This window comes from Lampetra fluviatilis, chromosome 51 (assembly GCF_964198595.1).
Source record: "Lampetra fluviatilis chromosome 51, kcLamFluv1.1, whole genome shotgun sequence".
Taxonomy (NCBI): domain Eukaryota; kingdom Metazoa; phylum Chordata; class Hyperoartia; order Petromyzontiformes; family Petromyzontidae; genus Lampetra; species Lampetra fluviatilis.
The window spans coordinates 1552874-1576210 of record NC_136325.1 but is presented as its reverse complement, the minus strand read 5'-3'; the positions used below and the strand labels follow the sequence as shown (position 1 = coordinate 1576210).

General features: G+C 49.6%; 2 protein-coding genes across 5 annotated transcripts; one reads left to right on the top strand and one right to left on the bottom strand.

Moving 5' to 3' along the window:
• Nucleotides 1–438: 438 nt before the first annotated feature.
• On the bottom strand, nucleotides 439–9207 carry MRPL40 (mitochondrial ribosomal protein L40). Of its 2 annotated transcripts, none has more exons than XM_078878509.1 (4): nucleotides 9116–9207; nucleotides 5088–5165; nucleotides 3321–3476; nucleotides 439–2606 (listed from the first exon to the last, which is right to left on the bottom strand). In XM_078878509.1, the coding sequence occupies exons 1-4, from the start codon at nucleotides 9133–9135 to the stop codon at nucleotides 2294–2296; spliced, it is 567 nt and encodes a 188-aa protein (XP_078734635.1). In that variant the 5' UTR covers nucleotides 9136–9207; the 3' UTR covers nucleotides 439–2293. The 2 variants fall into 2 exon arrangements, with proteins under 2 accessions (XP_078734635.1, XP_078734634.1); XM_078878508.1 differs by lacking the exon at nucleotides 9116–9207 and adding an exon at nucleotides 5789–6072.
• Nucleotides 6457–22117, top strand: LOC144948851 (uncharacterized). Of its 3 annotated transcripts, none has more exons than XM_078878506.1 (5): nucleotides 6457–6500; nucleotides 9234–9759; nucleotides 13194–13268; nucleotides 17915–18013; nucleotides 19391–22117. In XM_078878506.1, exons 2-5 carry the CDS (start codon nucleotides 9300–9302, stop codon nucleotides 19813–19815), a joined length of 1059 nt encoding a protein of 352 aa, XP_078734632.1. In that variant the 5' UTR covers nucleotides 6457–6500; nucleotides 9234–9299; the 3' UTR covers nucleotides 19816–22117. The 3 variants fall into 3 exon arrangements, with proteins under 3 accessions (XP_078734632.1, XP_078734633.1, XP_078734630.1); XM_078878507.1 differs by having other exon boundaries at nucleotides 6463–6489; XM_078878504.1 differs by having other exon boundaries at nucleotides 6473–7050.
• Nucleotides 22118–23337: the final 1220 nt, after the last annotated feature.

Sequence of the window (23337 nt, the reverse complement as noted above, 5' to 3'; positions counted from 1 at the left end):
ACCCACTCAGCCACTCGTACACACACACAAGCGCTCGCCCACCTGCTCACTCACACCGAGCCGTGTCTCTCTCAATCTGTAGTTGCTTCATGAGGACAGCCGGTGTGTGATGGTGATAATAGTCCCCGTATTACTGCTGACACTTTCAAACGATAATAGCCTATACTGCTTTGAAGATATGGTACCCTTGGTTGATTGAATTGGTGGTGATGGTTGAGTTAATGGTGGTTGAAGTGGTTGTGAGCATGGTTGAGGATGTGTGGTGCTTGTTGACAGTCAAGTTGTGGTTGATCTCATGGTGGTAGTGGAGATGGTTGAGGTGGTGCTTTCTTGGCCTCTTCTCTAATCGTCTGGCTTCTGGGTTCACCGGTATTACAAATCGGACCTCCTAGTGAGAAAATAAAGATTCTATAAGCATCAGTCCTGTTTGTGGTGTAATTATTTTATTGATCCAAGGGATTTTGTCGTGCAGTTACTCCTATTGTCGCCAGCCACCACTGCCTACTGCTTTGCATGCACACTCCCTGCCCCCATGCTAAACCCCATGTCTAGAGGAAAGGGGTGGTGCCTAAACAGGAAAAGGCACAGAATTAAAGGACTGGAACCTGCTCAGGAAGAGACGGGGTCTTAGGAGCAGGGACCTAAAGTGGGAGGTGGGGCCTGCAAAGGTAATACATTGCTGTTGATTTAAGGAAATGAAGGCAGATAATCAAGTGTGGGCAGTCCTACATTTAGTACTGCAAATGTAGCCACAGGCCAACTGTTGCAGACAAGTTTAAAGTTCATAATCAACGTTTTTGGGTTTAGATCGCGTTATTTATAAATGTGTCGTAACCCTCCACCACCCGACACGGCCAATCAGTAAAAAAAGTGTCACGTTGACAAAAGACAAATAGTTCACTGCTTTAGCCCACCGGTGTGTTGAAGCGTGAAACCACAACAATTTACAATTTGAGTACGACGTTTCGCTGCTAATTGCATCCAGCATCATCGGGCAATTCGCCATTCTGGCAAATTGCCCGATGATGCTGGACTCGCAAGAGACCCATATCCTCGACTTGAGGGCAATAACCTTTCTATCAATGTGACTTTTCTTATTTCATATGACTGATGTAGATGCAGAGCAACAACTACAATTTCACATTCAGATAGTCAAGCCAGATAACCGCGTCAGGAGCAGCGGAGTGCATCGCTGTGGTGCCTTTTTATTTGTGAATCGGGCATTGCGCCGTTATATGTTGTATCGCCTGTTCTGGATGACCACGGTTGCACACTGGGATAATTTTCTATTTGTGCATCAGGTATCCGCATCTGCCATGTTACACTGCGCCTATTACCTCCTTGATAGTTATCTATCAAATTGTGTCACCCATATTGTGGTCATTTCACAATTTTCAAACTATTGGAAAGAAAACTATTTAAATAAGATACATTTTGATAATTGTTTTTTTACCCTTTTATCTGGAAGGACCAATCAACTTCAAGGACAGTGCATACATTATCAGTTATGTTTTTGTTTGCATTATGACTGTAGGTATTGTGGTCTATGCAAACATGATTCCTCGTAAAAAAAGGTGTCAGTTTTGTTGACAGATAAAAGGGTAAAAAAATTTTCATCATTTTTTACTGGCAAATGAGGTACCAATGGTGTAAGATACATTTTATCAGGCGGATCTGGGCCTCTTTAGTCTACACCTGTGACCGTGTTGAATATGTAATTTGTGACAGCCTGTCTCCACGGAACGTGCTGTGAAAGGGCCATTTATCAAAACGTCACTGGTTGTATATTTCCTTTGATGGCAGTGTTGTTGACGAACGTGTTGAGTATTTTATATTGCTCAATGTATCATTACGCCAATAGTAGTGAATTAAATATGCATGTCTACAAATATTAACTTCAGAAATAAGACGCACGAGTCTCTGAATACATACACAATATATTTAAAACAAGAGAATTGCACCGGCACACGGTAATGAGTTTTAACACATCTGATGAGGCTGGTTGTAATTACCGGCAAAACGTCGTACTCGAATTGTAAATGTTGTGGCTTTACTTTCCAACACACCGGTGTGCTGAACTAGTAACTAATTGGCAGGTTTTGTTTACGTGACAAACCTTACTAATTGGCTGTGTCGGGTAGTGGCGGGTTTAATGACAGTTATATCTACGCCATTCAATCCAAAAAAACCTCTAATGGTAATGCGTGCGTGTGCCGCTCACAGTGTAGGGGGGGGAGGGGGGGTGGCATCACCCGCCAGCCTCCAGGTACGCGACTGTGCTGGTGGCGGGGGTTCACATCTGCACGTAACGCGGCGTGGTGTCCACGTATTTCCCGTCGGGCGCCATGTACGCGTGGATGGCGGGGGTGTACGTGGGCCCATCTCGGTGCAGGGGGAAGAGCGCAGGGTCACGCGCCACCGCTGCTTCGTAGAGCTGCGGCGACTCGAGCTGCAGCTCGAGCAGCGCGCGCCGCTGGCTCTCGCGCACGCGCGCGATCTGTGCCATTTCGGCGCGATGCTGCGCCGCTTTGTAGCGCGACCATGCCTTCCCCAGCAGCGCCCGGCGCTCCGTCTCCTCGGGGCTCAGGCTCGGATTCTCTCGCCGCCTGCAGCGCGCACACCGATTCGCCTTTAGCGCTCGCCACACACCGCTGACCATTCGCGCTCGCCACCACACAACACTCACCGTTAGTACTCACCACCGCTCGCCACCACACAACACTCACCGTTAGCACTCGCCACATATCGCCTACCATTCGCACTCACCACACCGCTTACCATTAGTACTCACCACTGTTCGCCACACACCACTCTCCGTTAGCACTCGCCACATACCGCTCACCATGAGCGCTCACCACCACTTACCACACTGATTACCATTAGCACTTACCACCACTCACCAAACCACTCACCATTATAACTCACCATTCGCACTCAAAACATTATTATATTCTTGCGTATAGAAGCAATGTTCTTCACGAGTCAGATGCCAGTGTTGAGATCTGCTGCTGGCCACCACAAGAGGGCTACGGCAGAGTGAGTTTGCTTCATTTTGCTCTTTTTTCATGTTGAAGCAGCGCAGACTATAGTGGTTTAATACATGGTCCATAGTTTGGGTTGCATGTTCCCAATCGTGCAATCATGCCACATCAGTACTCCCCACACTTAATCAGCACTCACCACTTGAAACATTTTACTCAAACCGCACCTATTCAAAGCAAAAACGTTCACTGGAAACGGATTCAATGTGAGGCCGTCGGACATTCTCCACGCGTCGTTGACACGCCGTACACACTCTGCAGTTTGCACACGGGAAGCACCTCGTCTCGTCCAGGTACTTGCTCGGGGTTACAAAGTCCATCACAGGGATCAGCTCGGCTGGGACCTTCTCCATGCGCTTCAGCTTCTTTTTGAGTCGCTCCTTGACCAGCTGCTCTCGTCTCGGGTCAGCTTTCTTCTTCTTCTTTGGTTCTGCCCTGCACAGACGCAAACATGGACACACGGCCACACACGCGGACAGCAACAACAACCGCCATTCGCACTGAGTGGGGGTGACCTCACGGTGCTTGTGCCAGGCTATGTGCATTTTAAGGCCTGGTGACGTGTGGAACTCCCGCTGGCAGGAGGTCATGGGACAGACTCGGATGCCATGGGTTGACTGGCAGATGCACCACCTGTGCCCCCTGCTGTGCCAACTTGCTGTGTTTTAGCTTCCCAGCCCATGAAGGGTGGGGTGGCCAGGACCACGACCACGACTTTACACATCGTACCAGGTACACATTTTATGGCTGAATATACTGAATTTAAGTAAATTCTCAAACAGCAATCTTTTACCATCTAGCAGTGAATTTATTACAGATGATGATGTCCAGTGACCATGGGATGTGGAATTTCCACCACTCACGCCCAACATTGATGATAAACACCGCCCAATTGTTTGTTTGAGCAGGCAGACACTTTGCCTCGCCCTTACCGTGAAGTTTCATGGCAGCGATCATCTCCCTGTATCCAGCCAATAACTGCAACAACGCCCCTTCATTCCCCTGGCATGACAGCCTCCCTGTGCATTGTCATTCATTCTCAGAGGTTATTTGACCACATGCCTCGCAACACCGATCAGTGAGAGTTTCTAGTCAGTGTACATAACCTACCATACAGAGCTACCCAATGCCTTTAAACATCTGCACAATCTGTATTTGCAACCCAAACGCAGTGCTGCCATCTCCTGGCCATCCCGCACCTCCGTATCTACAACAGGCGGTGTTAGGGGAAGTCTCTTTTCCAAACACTAAACCAGGCTGAAACTCTGCTTAACTTCTGAGATTAGGGTGAAAGGTAAAATGTTGTGTCCAGTATTTACCTTTTGTTCAACAATTTTTTTGTATCATCACGATGCGGCGAGGGGCCCTTAACTGGCAACAGACTTTGTCCTCACGTGGCAGACAGCACAGTGGCACGGCATCAGGAACAGCTGGCAAACGGGGTGACTGGGCGGCTCAGAGGTTCTGCGCTCAGCTGATACCAGTGAGGTCGTGGGTTCATATCAAGCCAACTGCCTGTGAATAAAACTAGGTTGTCAAGTTGAGTGAAGTTGACGATCTCAGTCTGATACCAATGACTGCACAAAAAGCATCCAATTAAATTTGGTTCTGCACGTAAATTGACAAAATTCCAAAACTCTGAGAAGTAAAAATATCAGTTTGACCATCATGCAATGAACGTAACTCTGCAGCAGGGTGGGTGGGCGAGTGGTGCCGCTCGTGTTGCGGATCAGATGTCACTTGAAGGGACCTCAAGAGGTAGCTCTATTGACTTCCGCTTCTGTGGGCTGGTTCTCGAACACAAAGGGCTGTGTTCTGCTCTCCGAGTGATCGGAATGGATTCGTTGCCCCATGACATCACAACATGAACAGTCTGGAAGAAAACTGGGTATGGGGCAAATGTGTACGTAGCCGGCAATACGTTCAGCACTGAAGAGTCAAAGTCGCCCCACCTCGAGTTAGTTCCTCCTCTGGGTGTGTGTATATGCATGTGGTGATTGTGGTCATGATGTTAGTTTGCTTTAGGCGAACTGTTCAGTGACTCACCGCATCGGCAGGGCCGCGCTGACCAACGCCAGGAGGCCGGGCCGCTGCTCTGCTGTGTGCAGCGTGGCACAGCCAGGCCTGGTGGAACAGAGTTCACACGCACGCACACGGGTAATGGTGTCAAACAGCCATTCCAGTATTTGCCCCGCCATAGGAATGTGGAATTATATCGTATTAGCTCAGGGCTGCCAATTAACGTGAGCACCGCCCCATGCTCCAACAATTCTCCCCCTCTATTTTCTGTGGCCCAATAACTGCATTATGAATCTGTCAGGTGACTTCACTGCATCACCGATAATCATGGACTGATGTGTGGAGGAGAATAATTAACGCCCAGACTCGGTGCCTTGAAAAACAACACGACTCGCATCTCTATCGGCAACAGCGGCCACGTTAAGACAACACGCGCATTGGCAGAACTGTGTAATGCCCAGCTCCGTGTGAGCAGAAATAACTTTAATAGTAGATGTACAAGGGTGCTGCACAGGACAGGCCTGATCCGAGCCCAGTTCTGAACCCAGCGATGACCCGAACCCGGCTGTTCTGAACTTAAGGCTCATCCGAACCCGGCTGTTCTAAATCCAGGGCTGTAGGAACCCCAGGGTCTGATCCTAGATATGTTCTGAACCCAGCTGTGACCCTGGCCAGAGGGCCGTGCGGGCCGGCCTCCTGCTGTCACGCCCGTCCGCGCCGCGTCTCACGCGGGGTGGAGGTGGCGCGAGGCTCCGCGCAGCAGCCGCGACGCGCAGCTCCACGCGACCGCCATGTCCGCCGGGGTCACGTCGTGGCTCCTCGGGGTCACGTGGGGCTGCTCGGGCTCACGTGGGGCTGCTCGGGGTCACGTGGGACTGCTCGGGGTCACGTAGGGCTGCTCGGGGTCACGTGGCGCTGGCTGCTCGAGGTCAAACCGCGCGCGAGCCGCTCGCGCTTCACGAGTCACGTGACTACGAGTGCGCGCGTCCCGATGACGTCACTCACGCCGGAGGCAGGCCAGTGACACCGCCGCCAAGGGGCGGCAGTGACGTCACGCATCAGCGAATCACGTGACTACGAGTGTGCGCGTCCCGATGACGTCACTCACGCCAGAGGCAGGTCAGCGACGCCGTCGCCAAGGGGCGGCAGTGACGTCACGCATCAGCGTGTCACGTGACTACGAGTGCGCGCGTACCGATGACGTCACTCACGCCGGAGGCAGGCCAGCGACGCCGTCGCCAAGGGGCGGCAGTGACGTCACGCGTCAGCAACCATTCGCCGACGTCACCCGGATGTGACGTTCAAAATCCTCGCCGCGAGAGCCCGGATGAGAGCAGTGACGTCAACCACACGAAATAATATTGGGAGCGACGGGTGACGTCACGATTAAATAACCGGCAGTGACGTCACGGGGCAAGCGGAAGCGCCGGCACGTGCCGAGTAAACAGCCGAGAGCGAGCTCGCGTGTCCACCCTCATCCACCACACTCACTCACCCTCACCCACCACACTCACTTCACTCCACTCACCCTTAGCACACTCACTACACTCGCCCTCACCCACCACTCACTCATCACACTCACCCTCACCCACCACACTCACCCTTAGCACACTCACCCCCAGCACACTCACCCACCCTCACCCTTAGCACTCACCCTCATCTCACTCACCCTTAGCACACTCGCCCTCACCCACCACACTCACCCTGATCCACCACACTCACCCACCACATTCACCCTCACTCACCCGGAGCACACTCACCACACTCACCCACCACACTCGCCCACACTCACCCTCACCCACCACACTCGCCCTCACTCACCCTCATCACACTCACCCCGCGCACACGCCGTCTATACCACACACACTACTCAAGCACTGCACACAATACACTCCACTCGCCCTCAATCACACGAGGTAGTCCACATTAGTCACTAAATACACGACTCAAGCGCCACGCAATACACACCACGGACCTTCAATCACACGAGGTAATCTAGTCGAAACTACACACACACACCACTCAAGCACCACGCACTGTACACATACACAATCACCCCACTGTACATTATATACACTACACACGCAGGAGGTATTCTACATGTACACAAATCTATTACACACAGGCCGTACATACTACACAGGTGCACTCTATACAATTCACATCACACTCTTAATACACTCATCGTGCACACACAAGGCATGCCTCCATACATTCTATAATACACACATCCGTACACTTGCTACACGATATCTTCCGAATATTTAGGATCTTACATTACTCTCATACTACACACACAGTACACTATACGTATAATACACTGCACACACGAGGCATTCAACAATCTATATTACAGTGTATATTACCCACACTGTAAACTAAGAACGCCATTACACACAAACTGCACATAAAATACAGATTGTACAGTTCAGCCTCTACGTTAATTTAATTCTAAATACTATACACACACATACCAAATACGTGGCATGCACTTGCGTACATTCGCATGAACGTACGACGCACACCGCATTGAGAGTAAGTTTTCGAGTTGTTTTTGTTTAACCAGGTGAGGATAATTCACGAGGCGAGGATGGAGTATAAGGTCTCCCCTTTTGTCAGGGTTACCTGGGACATTTGTGGGTCAGCAATTGAGTAATTGGCGGTGGCATTTGAGACATTTTGGCACAAACAACATTTTTTTGGGACTTTATTCTGGTAGCCGCCACAGCAATGACGTCGTGGGGTCTTTAACGTCCCCAATGTATTGGACCCCGCAGTTATATTTCGGTAAATAAACCACCGCGTGCACACACATTGGGGGCACACGTGCGGTATACGCAGTAAATGCTGCACGTACATGCTTAGAATAACAACTGCTTACACTTACAAACTATTCATACATATATACTACACCCCAAACACAGCTAAGTAGCCTGGCAGGCACCACACGACATAGCACAGCAGACACACTGCAAGACGATACTACTCATACCTGGACACACTGCAGAGTATCACACAAGAATATACTTCACATACGACAGTAGCTACGTGACATCACACTACACAAGTACTCGACACTATCTTCGCAGACTGCACTACAAACAATATACTGCACATCTTAGACGACACACCACAAACACTCACACCACAGTAACTCACACACACCACACAGTAACACACACCACACAGTAACACACACACCACAGTAACACACACAGTAACACACACACAGTAACACACACCACAGTAACACACACCACAGTAACACACACACACAGTAACACACACACACACCACAGTAACACACACACAGTAACACACACACAGTAACACACAGTAACACACACAGTAACACACACACCACACAGTAACACACACACACACCACACAGTAACACACACCACACAGTAACACACACCACACAGTAACACACACACACCACACAGTAACACACACACACCACACAGTAACACACACACCACACAGTAACACACATAGTAAGACATACACACAGTAACACACACCACACAGTAACACACAACACACAGTAACACACACAGACAGTAACACACACAGACAGTAACACACCACACAGTAACACACACACACACCACACAGTAACACACACACAGTAACACACACCACACAGTAACACACTAACAACCCACACACCCACAACCCACACACTAACAAACCACACAGTAACACACAAAGACGACGATCCTCCGTATAGGCATAACATCCCTTTGGGGCAAGTGCTGTTAGCGAGCGCCGCACAACTAACAATGACACCAACACAAGCGGCACAGTAACTGGCACAGGCAGTGACAACAACAGCCACAACAACAACACCCGTAGCCACACGGAGCCGACTCGCGACTCGACACAAGCGCCCCTTCCTCCTGCCCACAACGCCAATTCTCTTCCGATATCCTCCTCCCCCGACTTCATCCTCCCTCTCCTTGCCAGGCCTCGCACCTCCCTCAGCTGTCGTCTCTCCACGTCATCTCCCCCCCTACCCCCTCGTCGCTGCTCGCATCGTCGCATCTTCTTACATCTCCCCCTGCTCGCTCATCAACTCGCTCTTCCTTCCTTCCTCGTCCACCGCCTCATCGTCTCTTCTTCGTCTCCTCGTCCCCCCCCGCCACCGCCCCTCCTCCTCCTCCCCAGCAGCTTCCTCCCCCGCCCGGCCCCCGACGACCCCGAGGAAGTCCGGGACCCGTGTCCTCCTCGCAGAAGATGGCCTCGGCCTCCTCCTCCTCATCGTCAACCACCTCAACCTCCTCCGCCTCATCGCCGCCCACCCCCCCGTGGCCCGAGGAGTCGTCTGCGCGGCGTCTCGGCCTCTGCTCCCCGCTGGGCTCGCTGCGCTCCCTGGGCGGCCGCCTGTCCCGCCAGGACGTGGCGGCGCTCCGGGAGCGCTTCCCCGCCGAGCTCGGGGCTGGACCCGCAGCCGCCGCCGGCCGAGGAGGAGGAGACGACGACGACGGCGGCGGCTGCTGGGGGGGGAACCCGGGGGGCGGCAGCGGCAGCAGCGGCTGGAGCGGCTGGAGCGGCGAGGAGGCGCTGTTGGCGCTGGCCCGGGCCGGGCGCCTGGGCGAGGGGGAGCCCCGCGCCCTCCGGAGGATTCTGCGAGCGGCCAACAGACTCGACCTGGCGCACAGAGCCGCGGGGGGCTCGTACGGGGCGAGCGCGCAGGGTACGGGGCCTGCACGGGGACATGGCGGGGGGGGGGGACACGGGGACACGGGGACGTGGGGGGACACGGGGGGGGCGGGGGGCACGGGGACCTGGGGACACGGGGACATGGTGGGGGGGGGGACACACGAGGACGTGGGAGACATGGGGACATGGGGGGACACTGGGACGTGGGGGATATGAGGACCTGGGGACACGGGGGGGCGGGGGCACGGGGACGTGGGGGACACGGGGATATGGGGGGACACGGGGGGGGGGGGACACGGGGATATGGGGGGACACGGGGACATGGTTGGGGGGGGGCATGGGGACACGGAGACACGCGGGGACCTGGGAGACACGGAGACCTGGGGGGGACATGGCGATGTGGGGAGGACACATGGGGACAAGCGCGTGGACAGCGGGACAGGAGGACATGGAGACAGGTGACGTGACAAAGGTGTGGGGGGACATGGATCGATGTGGTTCGACGTGGCATGGGACACGCATTGGTACCACCAGGGTGCAGAAGATATTGGCTGGGACACGTTGACACGGCCATTGTGGGGAAGAGGGAGGACGCACAAAGGAATGGTGACAAGGGGACACGGGAGATATTGGCCAGAGTGGAGGACACAACCGACGTGGTGGAGGCTATACCGAGACATCGTGAATGTGACAGTCGGGGAGAAATACGGGGGTGTCTGGGGTGGAGCAACCCAGATCTTTCCCTGACACTCACTTGCTATAATTCAACGTGAAGCTGTCAGGGTGACTGATTTTGAACTGCAGAAATCCGATGAGCTATGAAGCTCTTTTCCACACATGTCCAGTAGGGGCGGGTAAGACCGTTACAGCAACAAACAACACAACAACACGATACGAGTGCACAGTTCAATAAAGTAAACAAATAACCCAAACACATACAAATACAACTAAACCATCCTGATCCTACCAGGCAAAACCTGCTGCTTTTTCAACACTAAACGCAAGCTTGGAGCAAGGCAGCTAAACTTTACAAAACAGTCCCAAAGCACACCAAGACAACACAGCAGTACCGCAATAAAATAGCAAATTACAATTTAACTATCGATACACGGCAATCATCAAGGTTACTAATCACTTTTGTAAATGTGGTTGTACCCAGTGCTAATCTTCTGCTTCGAAATATTTTGTGAAGTAATATTTACGATGTTAAGGGAGGAAATAGGGTTGCTGTTCTCAAATGTTTGTGCTTTAACGGCAAAGGCTCCATCACCGATTCCAACTCTTGGTCTAAGGATAGTTAAAAATACAATTAGATGAACGTCTTAGGTTTCTTGGCTTTGACATTGGGGTTCATGAATTAGCTATGTATAGCGGAGATTTGCCAATTAAGGATTTTATGGCTGAACAGGGCCCAATGTAGACTTCTTCTCGCATCAAGTGATGTGGAAGTGGATTCTAAGTAGAAGTCGCAATGGTGGGTCCTGCAAATCGAAGAGCGGAATGATAAAGTGGGTTTAGTCTGTAATTTTTTTCACGAGTAGCTGATCTGTAAGCAGCATCACAGAAATCATCAAGCGGCAGAATGATAGCTTCAACAATTTGCAGGCGCAATCAAATGAAAAAACAACGTTTTTTTTTCCTTTATAATTTTTTTTGATGATCCAGCACCCACTGATTCCCTGCAGTCCCTTGGCTCAGCAGCAAAGTCAGTCGCCTCCTTTTCACTCCTCTATTGCTGCCGTGATTGCCGTGTCCGTGAACTTTGATTCTTCCACCCATTTCGAGGACTGTTTAGTTTCACCTGGGACTATATTTTGTCTCTGCTGTGTTCAACTACCGTAAAGCAAGTCACAACACTTCTCTTTCTGCGTCTTATCTCGTACTGCGCCACCTCAAAATTCCCTCGCTTTGTCTATCTTCTTAAGGATTTGTTATAACCTTGTCAATTCAAGAAACAGCTCTTATTACAATTTTGATCGTGGCGTTTATTGCTGGCCACCTGATATTGTGTGCCTTTTGGCCTCTGCTCAGCAACTTGTGAATTTTGAAAAGGTGGAATTAAGTGAAAAGAAAATCAAAACGTTATTTTGTTGCATTGTGCGCAGTCGTTGGTACAATGGAAAACGCGGTTTAATCGTGGGCGGCTGTGAAACACAGATCCGGACTCAAAATTTCAGATATGCGGCCTTGCTCTCTGACCCGGCGTTAGCCCCCCGCCTTTGAGCCTCAAACCCATCTCCAAACTATAACCAGAAGACAGACATGATGAGACCAATAAAAATAGCCTGAAAATAGACACAAACCTACAGTATAGAGTTAAGACACAGGAACATCACAACACCATCAAGACGTGTTTGTGTCAAAATCCAGATAAACCTCAAGCTGGCCCAAATGAGACCACAAATCTGGCTGACCCAACCCGCTACTTCCAGCAGTGCAGAGCAGAGCCAATTGACCTGATGGCTCTTGCAATACCTAATAAATGAACTTGAACTTGCAAGTGGCACTTGGGATTAATGCCTAGAAGAAGTGCAAGTGAAATCGGCATCAAATGCAAGAGCAGTTGTCGTACAGTGTCAGAATACAAACTATTGAGATTCAAAACTTGGCTATCAAAATTATAAAGAGGGCATGTTTAATGTAAAGTGTTGTGAGAATGGTTTAGACCACTGGACTTGCAAGCCCGATGGAGCCCGTTCGATTCCTTGGCATGGCAGTTGCATCAGTGGTGCACGTATGTCCACGCAGCAATTTGAATGGGTACACCATTTATCCACCCACCATTCCACCTGAAGTGAAATGGATGTTACGTGGTGGAAGTAGTGAAGGGGGGACGCCACACAATGTCTTGTTACGGAGTCAGCAGACTTAACAGATTTGTGACAATGTTGTACTTGTGGGTGATTTCGGAGATGCTTGGTGACATCTCTACTGGAGAGTTAAACGTCTGTTATACTTGTTGTTGAAATGTCTTGACAAAGAGCATGAAAGATACTTTAACAAAAAACGGACGATAAGACCAAAGCACGAAGAATCATCTTTTTTTTTACAAGATCAACCCGATATAAGCACAAACTGTCCTTTCAGTTAAACACAACACATCCGGTTCACTTGTGAGATTTTGCGAAGGGATTCTTCGCCTCATGACATGACGCTGATAGCACAGTTGGAATAAATTGGCAGGGGGGATTGGACAGACTAAATAATATTAAAAAAACGGTGCAGATGCACCACAGTCACTGGAGTGTTGATGAAAGTCACTTTAAAAGTCTTTTACATCTCATAGATGTAGCCACACGTCAACATGTGGGACCACTCAAGCCTCGCAGCTTAGGTGTGTGGCTACAAGAGAAGAGCTGTGTGCTGAGTAGCGCCCCGTAAGCGCACGTTGCACGCTTCTCTGCGCACTGCGCTGCGCCTGTAAGCATGGGTGGTGCGCGTGTCGCTGGCGCTCTGTGCGGTGTGCAGTGTATTTGGAGCAGGCCGAGGCGCGCGAGGAGGAGCCTGTGACTCCGCTGCCGCCCTCCCGTAACCTTCGTGCAGGTAAACCCACTCGCAGATCGCACTGCACCGACCGCGAAAACCCAAAGCAATGAGGGGTGTAAACATTCATAACTTCACCCACATCGCTAAATCTTTCCCTGCACAGCACGTGCGTCAAATTGCGTGTGACGTAAAATAATCAATAATTGTTTTAATTGTGCATGAGTCATTGTGTTGAAACAGAATCCGTCAATTCACATCTCAGTAGTTGCCTACACTTGCCGCAACAATGGCAATTAAAGAATCATCGCTTGAAATATGTTCACTTTTGAAACTGGTAGGGGAGAAATGTTACATACCTCGTACATGTGTCTCAGCCGACAATTGATGTTGCTTTGTGGTACAATACGTCTGCTGTAGAAGGTTGTGTGTTGATTGTGTTCATTGTGAGGCGACTTCTGGTTTGTGCATTGAATGACACTGCCAATGCGCAATGCAGTTCCTTGAGTTTAACTTAAAATGGGAACAACAGATTTTTGTAGATACCTGCCCAAGCCACATTGTCCTGGGATGCCCACCAGCATGCAAATGCAAATTTGTTGATAAAACATTTTTTAATGTCATGGTCAAGCACTTTATTGTAGTGTCACAGTGATGTCACTGCCACACATTTCACGATGTCACTTGATTGACGCTGGTGTAACCATCAACCGCATCAACGGGCCCATCACCTGCATAGATGGAAAGTTAATGACAAACCATGGTAATATGATTGTGGCCATACAACCCAAACGATGGACCATACAGTAATCCACTATCATCTGCGCTCCTTCAACAGAGGAGGAAACTACGCGAAATTTCTGCTGAAGCCCTCTCATCATGGCTAGCAGACCTCAACATTGGCATCTAGCTCCTGAACATGTTGCCTTACACGAAAATAGAATAGTGACGTCACCTAATGCAGGAGAGCACTTCAACTTGAATTGGAATAGTTTTTTTTTATTTCAACTCAACAAAGTTTAAAACTCTTGCCAGGGCAGTGTTACACACAGCCTGTGGTGTGTGGCTACTAGAGAATATTTTTTTTTCTGCCATTCCGTTCTCAAATTTGCAAAACTGTCCACCACGAGGCATCGGTATCCTTAAGCTGAGTGTTACCGCAACTACCCGCTTCGCTGCACGGCAATCACCATCATCGCCTTGTCTGTTTAACACCGTTATAAACACTCGACATTAATCCTTTGCCACACATTCCCAGTGCGACCACACCATAGGAGGAGATACCAAGTAAAGCTTCTTGCAGATGGGTTCACGTTATCTACTTGCCCCATCTCACCCCGCCCAGCAGGTTTTGAAGTTTCACAGATCCAAATGATCCGCCAATTAGGGTGGCCGCCCTTTCCACTGTAGTTCTAACCTGGACACATTTCTCAGTCAGCCTCGGTCTTTTACCAAAACCGCAGTTATCTTCAAGTAAAGTTCAAATTCTCAACACAGATCCCTTTTTGGCTAACCATCGAACAAAGGCCGTCACCGGATCGCGCGCTTTCAAATGCGCTTTTGTGGCCATCTGGAACACTCTTTCGTTCGATATTAGGGAGCCACTGGAGCTAAGCACTTTAAAATATAGATTGAAAACTAATTTCTTTTGAACTGCATTTTGTGTTTAGTTTGTTGTCCTTCCTCATCATCTTCGATAAGCCCGGTTGGCTACATACGGTGCGAATCATTTCTGCCACCAGAACACAGACGCCTATTTCCTGGATTCACAGCTATTGTCGGAACTGATTGAATGTCTGCATTTTTACTGACAATCGAACAGGGATTCGTTTCAGCAGGACAAACTTTTTTTTATAGATTTGTTTGCTTGACTTTGGTCCGGGGGTGAGCTGCCTCTTTCGTTTTGCGTTAAATCAATGCCTGGTTATTGTCTAGGTGGTGACTAAAAATTATTTTAAAAAATGAGCTGTGTGAGGGGGCGGGGTCGGTGTTGTTAAAGCCTGTCGTAAGAATCGGAATCATAGTATTTATTTATACTGGAGGAATCCGGTGAGCTCTAAAGCTTTTTTTCACAGATGTCCAGTCGAGGTGGGTCAGAACGTTACAGTCGTGGCGAGGAACGCCCACCACTTGATTGATCGCAGACACTTTGCTCATTGGATTTTCCCGTACAACCTTACAAAACATCTCCTTGTTGTCGAAATGGCAAGAAAAGTACCACGAGGTGACATTGATTCCCCACTCGCCAGAGAGACTCACAACCACACACAGTGGACAGCACCAGGAAATGCGCCTCAGCCAATGGCGCGTGGTGGGGGTGGAGCTGTGTGAGGGGGCGGGGTCGGTGAGAATAACTCAGCCAATGGTAACCTCTGACCTCTTGTATTTGTAAAATCTAATATTGCTATTTTTAGATGGATTTCCCATGTAAACACAGGGCGGCAGATGCAACAAGGCAGCCGAACACGGGTGGCACACAAAATTTTATCCGAATAATGTTCCCGTATTTTGGCTCCTCAGTGCGTGCACACTGCCTCCTGATGCCTGAGGAAATGATTGGAAATGATAAATATGGACATTAATTTTCATGACGAAGCATATGACATAACGCATGTCATGAATTTTAATGAGCTTGTGAAATCCATAAGAGGGTTTTTGGGTCATATCGCGTAAATATATAAATGTGTCGTTAACCCCGCCACCACCCGACACAGCCAACTAGTAAGGGTTGTCATGTAAATAGAACATGCCAATTCGTCACTAGTACAGCACGCTGGTGTGTTGGAGAACCAAGCCACAACATTGACAATCTGAGTACGACGTTTCGGCAGTGATTACAACTAACTTCATCAGGCGGGTTTAACGACACACATATTTACACAATCTAACCTATAAAACCTCTTATGCATGATATTGGTCGCGAAAGCCTACCTGTTAAACTAAGCTTGTGAAAGGTGGCCAACGCACTGCTTCCTAGGCATAAGTAGATAAATGCTTATGAATATGAATGTGCTTCCAGGTGGACTTTTACGGGTAATGATGCTGTCTCAAACCATACCCTCTGCACCAATGCAAGCTAATGGTTGCTTACAGCATGAATAAGCCCCTACACGCCTCCACTCGCCTTTCAGTGCCCTGTGATGTCAATATGAGTGTTTAAATCATATTGTACAAAAAACTGCAGAAGCTAATTGGACACGCAATTAATTTAGTTAAACCTGAGGGGTAATTTGTAAGAAAAAAAACCCCGTTAATTGAATGTCCAGTGCAGTGTTTAACGTTTCAAGCAACCTGACAATCCCTAATTTCAGATTGACAAGTCTTGTTCAAGCGAACTGAGACAGAAATGAACTGATCCTCTTAGGGTTGGCTTGAGCTTCGTTGAGTCTTAACTAAACTAATGTTTGTATTTTACCAGGTAAGACCCATTGAGCTATATAGCTCTCTTTCAGGAGCGATCTGGCCACAAATGATAACTCAACGCAGTGGCTTATCACGTGGAATTTTATAGCAGCCAAATGTGGAGGGAAAAACCGAAGGACCTGGAGAAAAATCCACACGACCACGGGGAGAGAGAACATGCAAACTCCAAATATACAGCAGGCATCAGGGTCGGGATCGAACCCACGGCCTCCTATATACCAGGCGAGGGAGTTAACATCTCATAGCCACCGTGGTGCCTCGAGTCGGAGTCGGAGGAGTTGTCTCCTTGCTCAAGTAAGCAATGGGGTTGGGGGCTCATGTCTGTAGCCCCGAACCAGTGATGGGAATTCAACATTCCTATTACAGGAGCAAGGTTCGATAGGATCTCCACTGTTGTACAATATTACGTGAGAAATGTATTTATTTTTTTAAACGGTCGTTGTCACCGACAACTCTAGATGTCACGTAGCATTAAAACTCGTGTTTGGGAAATAATGGGATTGTGAATTGGATCGGTAGATTTCTCAGAAGATTAGCAAATGGGAGTGCCTTTTGTCCTTAATCACGTACGTGCTTGATCACTTTCATTGGGCAGAAACATAAATAGCTGCTTGCGGGTTGAAGGCAAAGTGTCTCCTATTGTTACATTACGAGTAATTTTGCATTATTTGAGTCCAATCTCTATAACGCTCAATGATGTCAAGGACTGAGATATTCCATAATGTGTGGCAGAGTGTGGAATTCCTATCAGCATGGGGAACTGTGTTAATTTCTCCAACCTGCAGAGGAGCAGCTGTGTGAATTCTGGGCCTTGGAAGCTGTCGTTATGAATGCCGCTTGCAGTGCAGAATGTCTCCCGCAACCCTGACCGCCGCGATCTGCCAGTGCAACTTCAGTGCAATCGTCACCGCCAACTGCCACAGCATCCCCTGCGATAAAAATTGGTTTCCCATAATCTAAACAGTTCTCATCGCAGCTCCCCCTCGTGGGCCACAGTGACAGCAACTTCCAATCGGGATGACAGGTCATCATGGCTTGCCTCTATTACATCGATGTAGTGACCGGTGATAATAATGTGCTGCATAAAGTACACTCCGCGTTGAATGACCGGTTAACCGTTGCCTACAAAGTTGATATCGTTCCTCGTGCTGACGGTTGTCCACAAGTTATTTCCGTGACCCCGCTGCACTAGCAGCCTTTGATGGGGGTTGCGCTTATGGAGGGGAGGGCGAGGCTGACGCGGGGGGTGGGGTGCGCTTGTTGTGCGATGGCCGCGGCGCCAGGCGTGCGTGTGCGCAGGCGTACGAGCCGGTTCCCCAGGATGCAGATGCATGGCAGGGCCGGTAGAGAGGCCACCGATGGCACCGAGAAGCGCACGTGCGGTAAGTCGGAGCGATGGTGTGCTCCCGAGTGCGGACGGACTTACGCACACACGCGCTCACGCGCATACACACGCGCTCACACACGCGCTCACACACGCGCTCACACACGCGCTCACACACGCGCTCACACACGCGCTCACACGCGCGCACACGCGCGCACACGCGCACACACGCGCACACACGCGCACACACATGCGCGACCACCGGGAGATCCTTGTCTACACTGAGCTAGCGGAGGAAAATTCCACATTCCACGCAGAGCCGGCACCGCTGCCGTCCTGGGTTCGATGCCATGTAAAGCCGCCTGTGAATCAACTGGGTTCTCAAGTGTCGGGAGTTGATGATCGCAGCCCGGTCAGTGAACAAAAAAACCCAAATTTGGTCCTACATTTTAGTGGATAAATTCCTTCTCTGAGAATAAAAAAATTGGCTTTACTGTCACTTGACAAACCCCTCCCGTGTGCCAAATGGGTTGGAAGTTCTGCCCTGTACTGTGCGTGACCCAGAGGTTACTTTGAAGAAGGAATCTCAGAGGTAGCTCTGGTATACGCTTCCGTGGACCGTTCTCCAACATGAGGGAGATCTGCAGGGATATGCCTGGGGCACAATCTGGATAAAATTGGGGAAAATAATAAAGGGGATTAATTGAGTAATTTTATACGCAAGCTTTCGCAACCAATGTTTCATAATTCACGTGCATGGTGTGCTGATGATGACATGGCACCTACTTAAAAACCTGGATCAGGAAGCTTATTCACACCAAAGTTGAGCTTTGTCAACACCGTGATGATGCTGGATTTAATATCCAGCGAAACCTACCTAGCTAAATATGTACATGCTTTTCAACACTGCTGCAGTTTTGCTGATAAACCAAATCAATCGTCAAATTTGCCCCATCACATAACAACTTGATTTGATTGACTGTCAGGTGGGGGAGGGTTGTTAAAATTTGACATTACACTAACAGGATCTAACCCAGGAGACCGATCATGAATCGGATTAAGTGTGTATCACAGGGGTGCCGCAGTGGTGAGATGGTAAGTACCTCGCCTGGTATACAGAAGGTCGTGGGTTCGATTTCAACCCTGACGCCTGCTGTATATTTGAAGTTTGCATGCTCTCCGTGGATGCGTGGATTTTTCTTCGAGTCCTCAGCTATTTCCCTTCACATTTAGAATCAACATCACGCGTTTATTTGGCTGCTATCAATTTCCACATGATAACACACCTTGTTGAGCTAGAATTTGTGATGGCCAGGTTGCTTCTGCAAAAGAGCTACGTAGCTCAGTGGGGCCAGACCTGGCAAAGTAAAAAAAATAGTTTTTCCCGAGTTTTATTTGAACGGTCGCTGAAATTGCCGTGCGTTGTGTGCGGCAGACATTCGCTTGCGCGTGCGCGCAGAGTACTGCCACCACGACGCCGCGTTGCAGGAGAGCGTCTTCTCCAACAAGCCCGACCCTCTGGAGCGCCAGCTTGAGAGGTTCTCGCAGGCCGTCGCGACGCTTAAGTCGCGCGACCTTGGCGCCATCATCTGCGACATCAAGTTCTCGGCCCTCACGTACCTCGACGCGTTCTGGCGCGACTATCTCAACGGGTCGCTTCTGGAGGCCCTCAAGGGCGTCTTCATCACTGACTCGCTCAAGCAGGCCGTGGGGCACGAGGCCATCCGCCTGCTGGTGAACGTAGACGAGGACGACTACGAGGCCGGGCGGAGGAGGTTGCTGGGCAACGCGAATCCATCGGCGGCGGCGGCGGCGGGGGAAGCGGCGGCGGCGCCGGCGGCAGGAGCAGCGGGGCTCTGATGCGGCGAGCGCCGGGAGTGAGCCGTGTTGGCTTGCCCGCTGCCCCGTCCTGTACGATGCTCGTTGCCACGGATAGTTAAAGGGGCTTGTAACGATCCACACCCCGCCCGCCCGCCCGCAGCCGCTGTCGACGATTGTCGCGGCTGAATTTCGAGAGCGTCTGTCCTTTGTTGTGTCGTTTTGACTTTCTCATCCGTATTGTCTCTCGTTTTTTTTGTCTCGTCGTTCTCACCATTAGCCTCAACGTTAACATCTGTACGTAAGTTGCACGATTGATGCTTACACGCAAATATAATTGATGCTTACACGCATGATTCGGTGCACGTATTGTGAGTGTAAGAATTGATTTTAATAGGTGGATCGTTACATGCCTAATATTTAACATTATACAAAACTAAGCATCTAATTATATATGTTAAACACATTCAATGGTTGGTATACTTTCTATTCATTGTTTAGTCTCCAAAAATCACTTCGGTAAAATGGTATTTCCATTTTGTAGACGTGTTTTACAGAGACGATGATTGGAGCAGAGGGACTTTCCACGAGCAGACGTACACATGGGCATCACCGTGTGTTTGCAGAGCACTCGCAACGCGAAACAACACAAAAGGCAAATGTGCATTCGCAGGCAAACATTTGCCGCATCGCAGGCTCATGGGCATACGTACAACACATGGGAACAATTCAAGCGTAATTGGACAGTTGGGCGCACTTTCAAACGCGCGCAAGCCGGTCACATTACTGCTCCATCTCCACGGCGGTTGTCCGTTCCGGGCGCGCTTCCCCCTTCCTTGGCTGCTCCTCCGTCGTCAGTCTCGACCGCCGGCCGTCTTCCCTCGTCGCGACGCGTCCCCGCCCAGGCGCACTTGCCTCTCAGCGGTCGACATGACGACGACTGACGTGCTCCCCTTTCCGTCCGTCTTGTCCGTCGTCACCATTCGTGTACTTGTCAGCATCTGTTGCATTTTCTATGTCACGTCGTTGTCCACGTTTCTGATCCCTGTGTTATAGCAGTTAATATACAGTGATACCTCGGTTCACGAACTTAATTCGTGAACTGACTCTGGTCGTGAACTGAATTGGTCGTGAACCGAGGCACATTTTCCCATAGGGTTCAATGTAAATCCGGTTAATCCGTTCTGACCTTTTTTTTTGGTTTTTGAAGCACAAAAATATGAAACAAATGACAATACACATTACTGTAGTACTGTACAGTATAGTAATGTATAAAGAGAGAACACTAACCTTGCTTGAGATGACTTCTGGCATGGAGGCGGGTGGGAGAAAGTAAGCACTCAAACGGGTGAACTGTACAATACAGTACGTACAGTATTGTACAGTACAGTAGTACAGTATTGTATGTGCTAAAAAGCACACCAAAAATCAAAAAGTCACTGAAAGTGTCTTCACAGTACTCACAGTACTTCTTTCTGTGTCTCTGCTTCTCTCCACGATCTTCCTACAGGAAGTCACGACCATGTGACAGCCTGGAATTAGCATAAAAATGGCCGCGGCTCCTGTTCGTGAACCGAAGCGGAGTTAGTGAACTGGAGCATATTTTTATGAAATTTTCTGTTCGTGAACCAAGTTGTTCGTGAACCGAAGCGTTCGTGAACCGAGGTATCACTGTACTCGGTAAAAACTGAATCCTTTCTGCACATTGCTTTCATTTAATAGGTTCGGTTTTTCCAGAGAACCTTGTATATGAACTCTGATGTGATTTACAGTTGTGTCCTGTCAAGATCTCTTCAGTTTAGCAAACTTGTACAAGACTTGTTTTTTTTTTGGCTTTTGTTTTGTTGATATTTATCTCGAGCCCAACTTTAATAGTGTGCATATACAGACACGAAACCACGCATCACGACTGGATATCAAGCAACGCCCCATGGCCACCGAATGAAACGTCACGACATTCACACCCCGCTGGTGCGACGGGGACCCGCGTCTGCAGTGAAGAGTCGACGAGCCGCCACACCGCACGCTATGTAACGCAAATGGTCGCCATTTGCGTACACGAGGTCGAACAATTTGCGGTTGCATACCAAGAGACGTGCTGTTACTTTTGTGTCTAGTTGCGTGGCACACATTTTTAAAAAACGTGTTTGGCTCATTCCCGTCTGCTCTCGCGCGAGGAGTAGTCGACTGCTGTCGGCTCGCACACGCGGGAGGGTGGCGGCGGTTGGCCTCCGGTTTGCGGCTCCATCCTGGCAGCGTCGCATCTGACGACACCTGCCTATGACCGTGCACTTCGTGGTACCTTTGCATTTACTTTAAATAAAGATTGATATGAGCACATTGATCTCTTGTGTGTTGCAGACATTCTCACCTGTCTTCAGATTTGTGCTGTATAATTTCTAAATCGTAGATTGTGATCGACTTTAGAGGGACGTTTAACAAAAATCTTACCCACTTGTGCTCTTGAAAGTCCATTTGCAAAGCTCTCAGAGCAGTGTTGCCACGTGTGTTGGAGAACGGCTGTGGAGGGGAGTATTTTCTTCACGGGACTTAACCAGAAAAATGTAAATGTCCTTTGTATCCGTCACCCGTTGACCAAGACCTCAACGATGCACGTCGCCTCCGACTCTAAAGTCCCGGGTCCCCTTCTGTGAGCCCACCCAGAACCGGTAGAACGCTGGCGAACAGAGTGGAGCAATGCGAAAGTCTGGAATGAACGTTTCATTCGAGACCCAAACATCGCAACCTCGTGGCTTTGACGTTGATGGAACTAGCAACCGGTCGATGCGCAACATCGTCATGAATGGAAGATCAAAGACAACCCACAGCAGTGCAATTGTGGCCATGCAACCCAAACTATTGACCGTATAGTAAACCGCTTGAGACTGCTCTCCTTTAACGGAGTGAGAGCAAAACTACACTCTCCTGCAACCCTCTCATGGCTAACATGTACATTTAGCCCCCGAATGTATTGCTGCCCTATGCAATAACAGAACACAATCGGTTACACAGTAAAGTTTGCACTTTCTCAAACTGCTGTAATATCCCGTACATTTAACTCGAGATCTGAAATTTACTTAAATTGAGTGCAAAACACTGTTTCCGTATGTGATTACTCGCACAGGCATTGGGTGGTCAGGCCAAGACATACTCCAGAGGTGCACTTGAGATCGATTTAATTTATGGTGTCTGGATTTTGAATGCAGGATATTAAAGCGTTGCCAGTTCGGCAGTGCTCTGAGTCTGACCTCCGAGCCCACCCGGCCATCATCCGCAAATGTTGTGGAGTCGGGAGAACGGCGTGGCTTTGGGCGTGCTCCTGTGGGCATGGCACGACACTGCCCTCTACTGGCCGCCACGAGTCACCATCGGGATTCATGCATGGGCAGATAGCCCCCCGGAGATGTCCACTGCACATTCGTCATGTGTTTCCACTCTCCTCTGTTCTGTGCCAATATGCTGAAGTAGTGCAACATCTTAAGCAGTGGACGCAAAGAGTTGGTGGAGGAAATTGCACAATTCTCGGTCTCTGTCTGGGGTGCCCGTTATTGAGTACGTAATAGC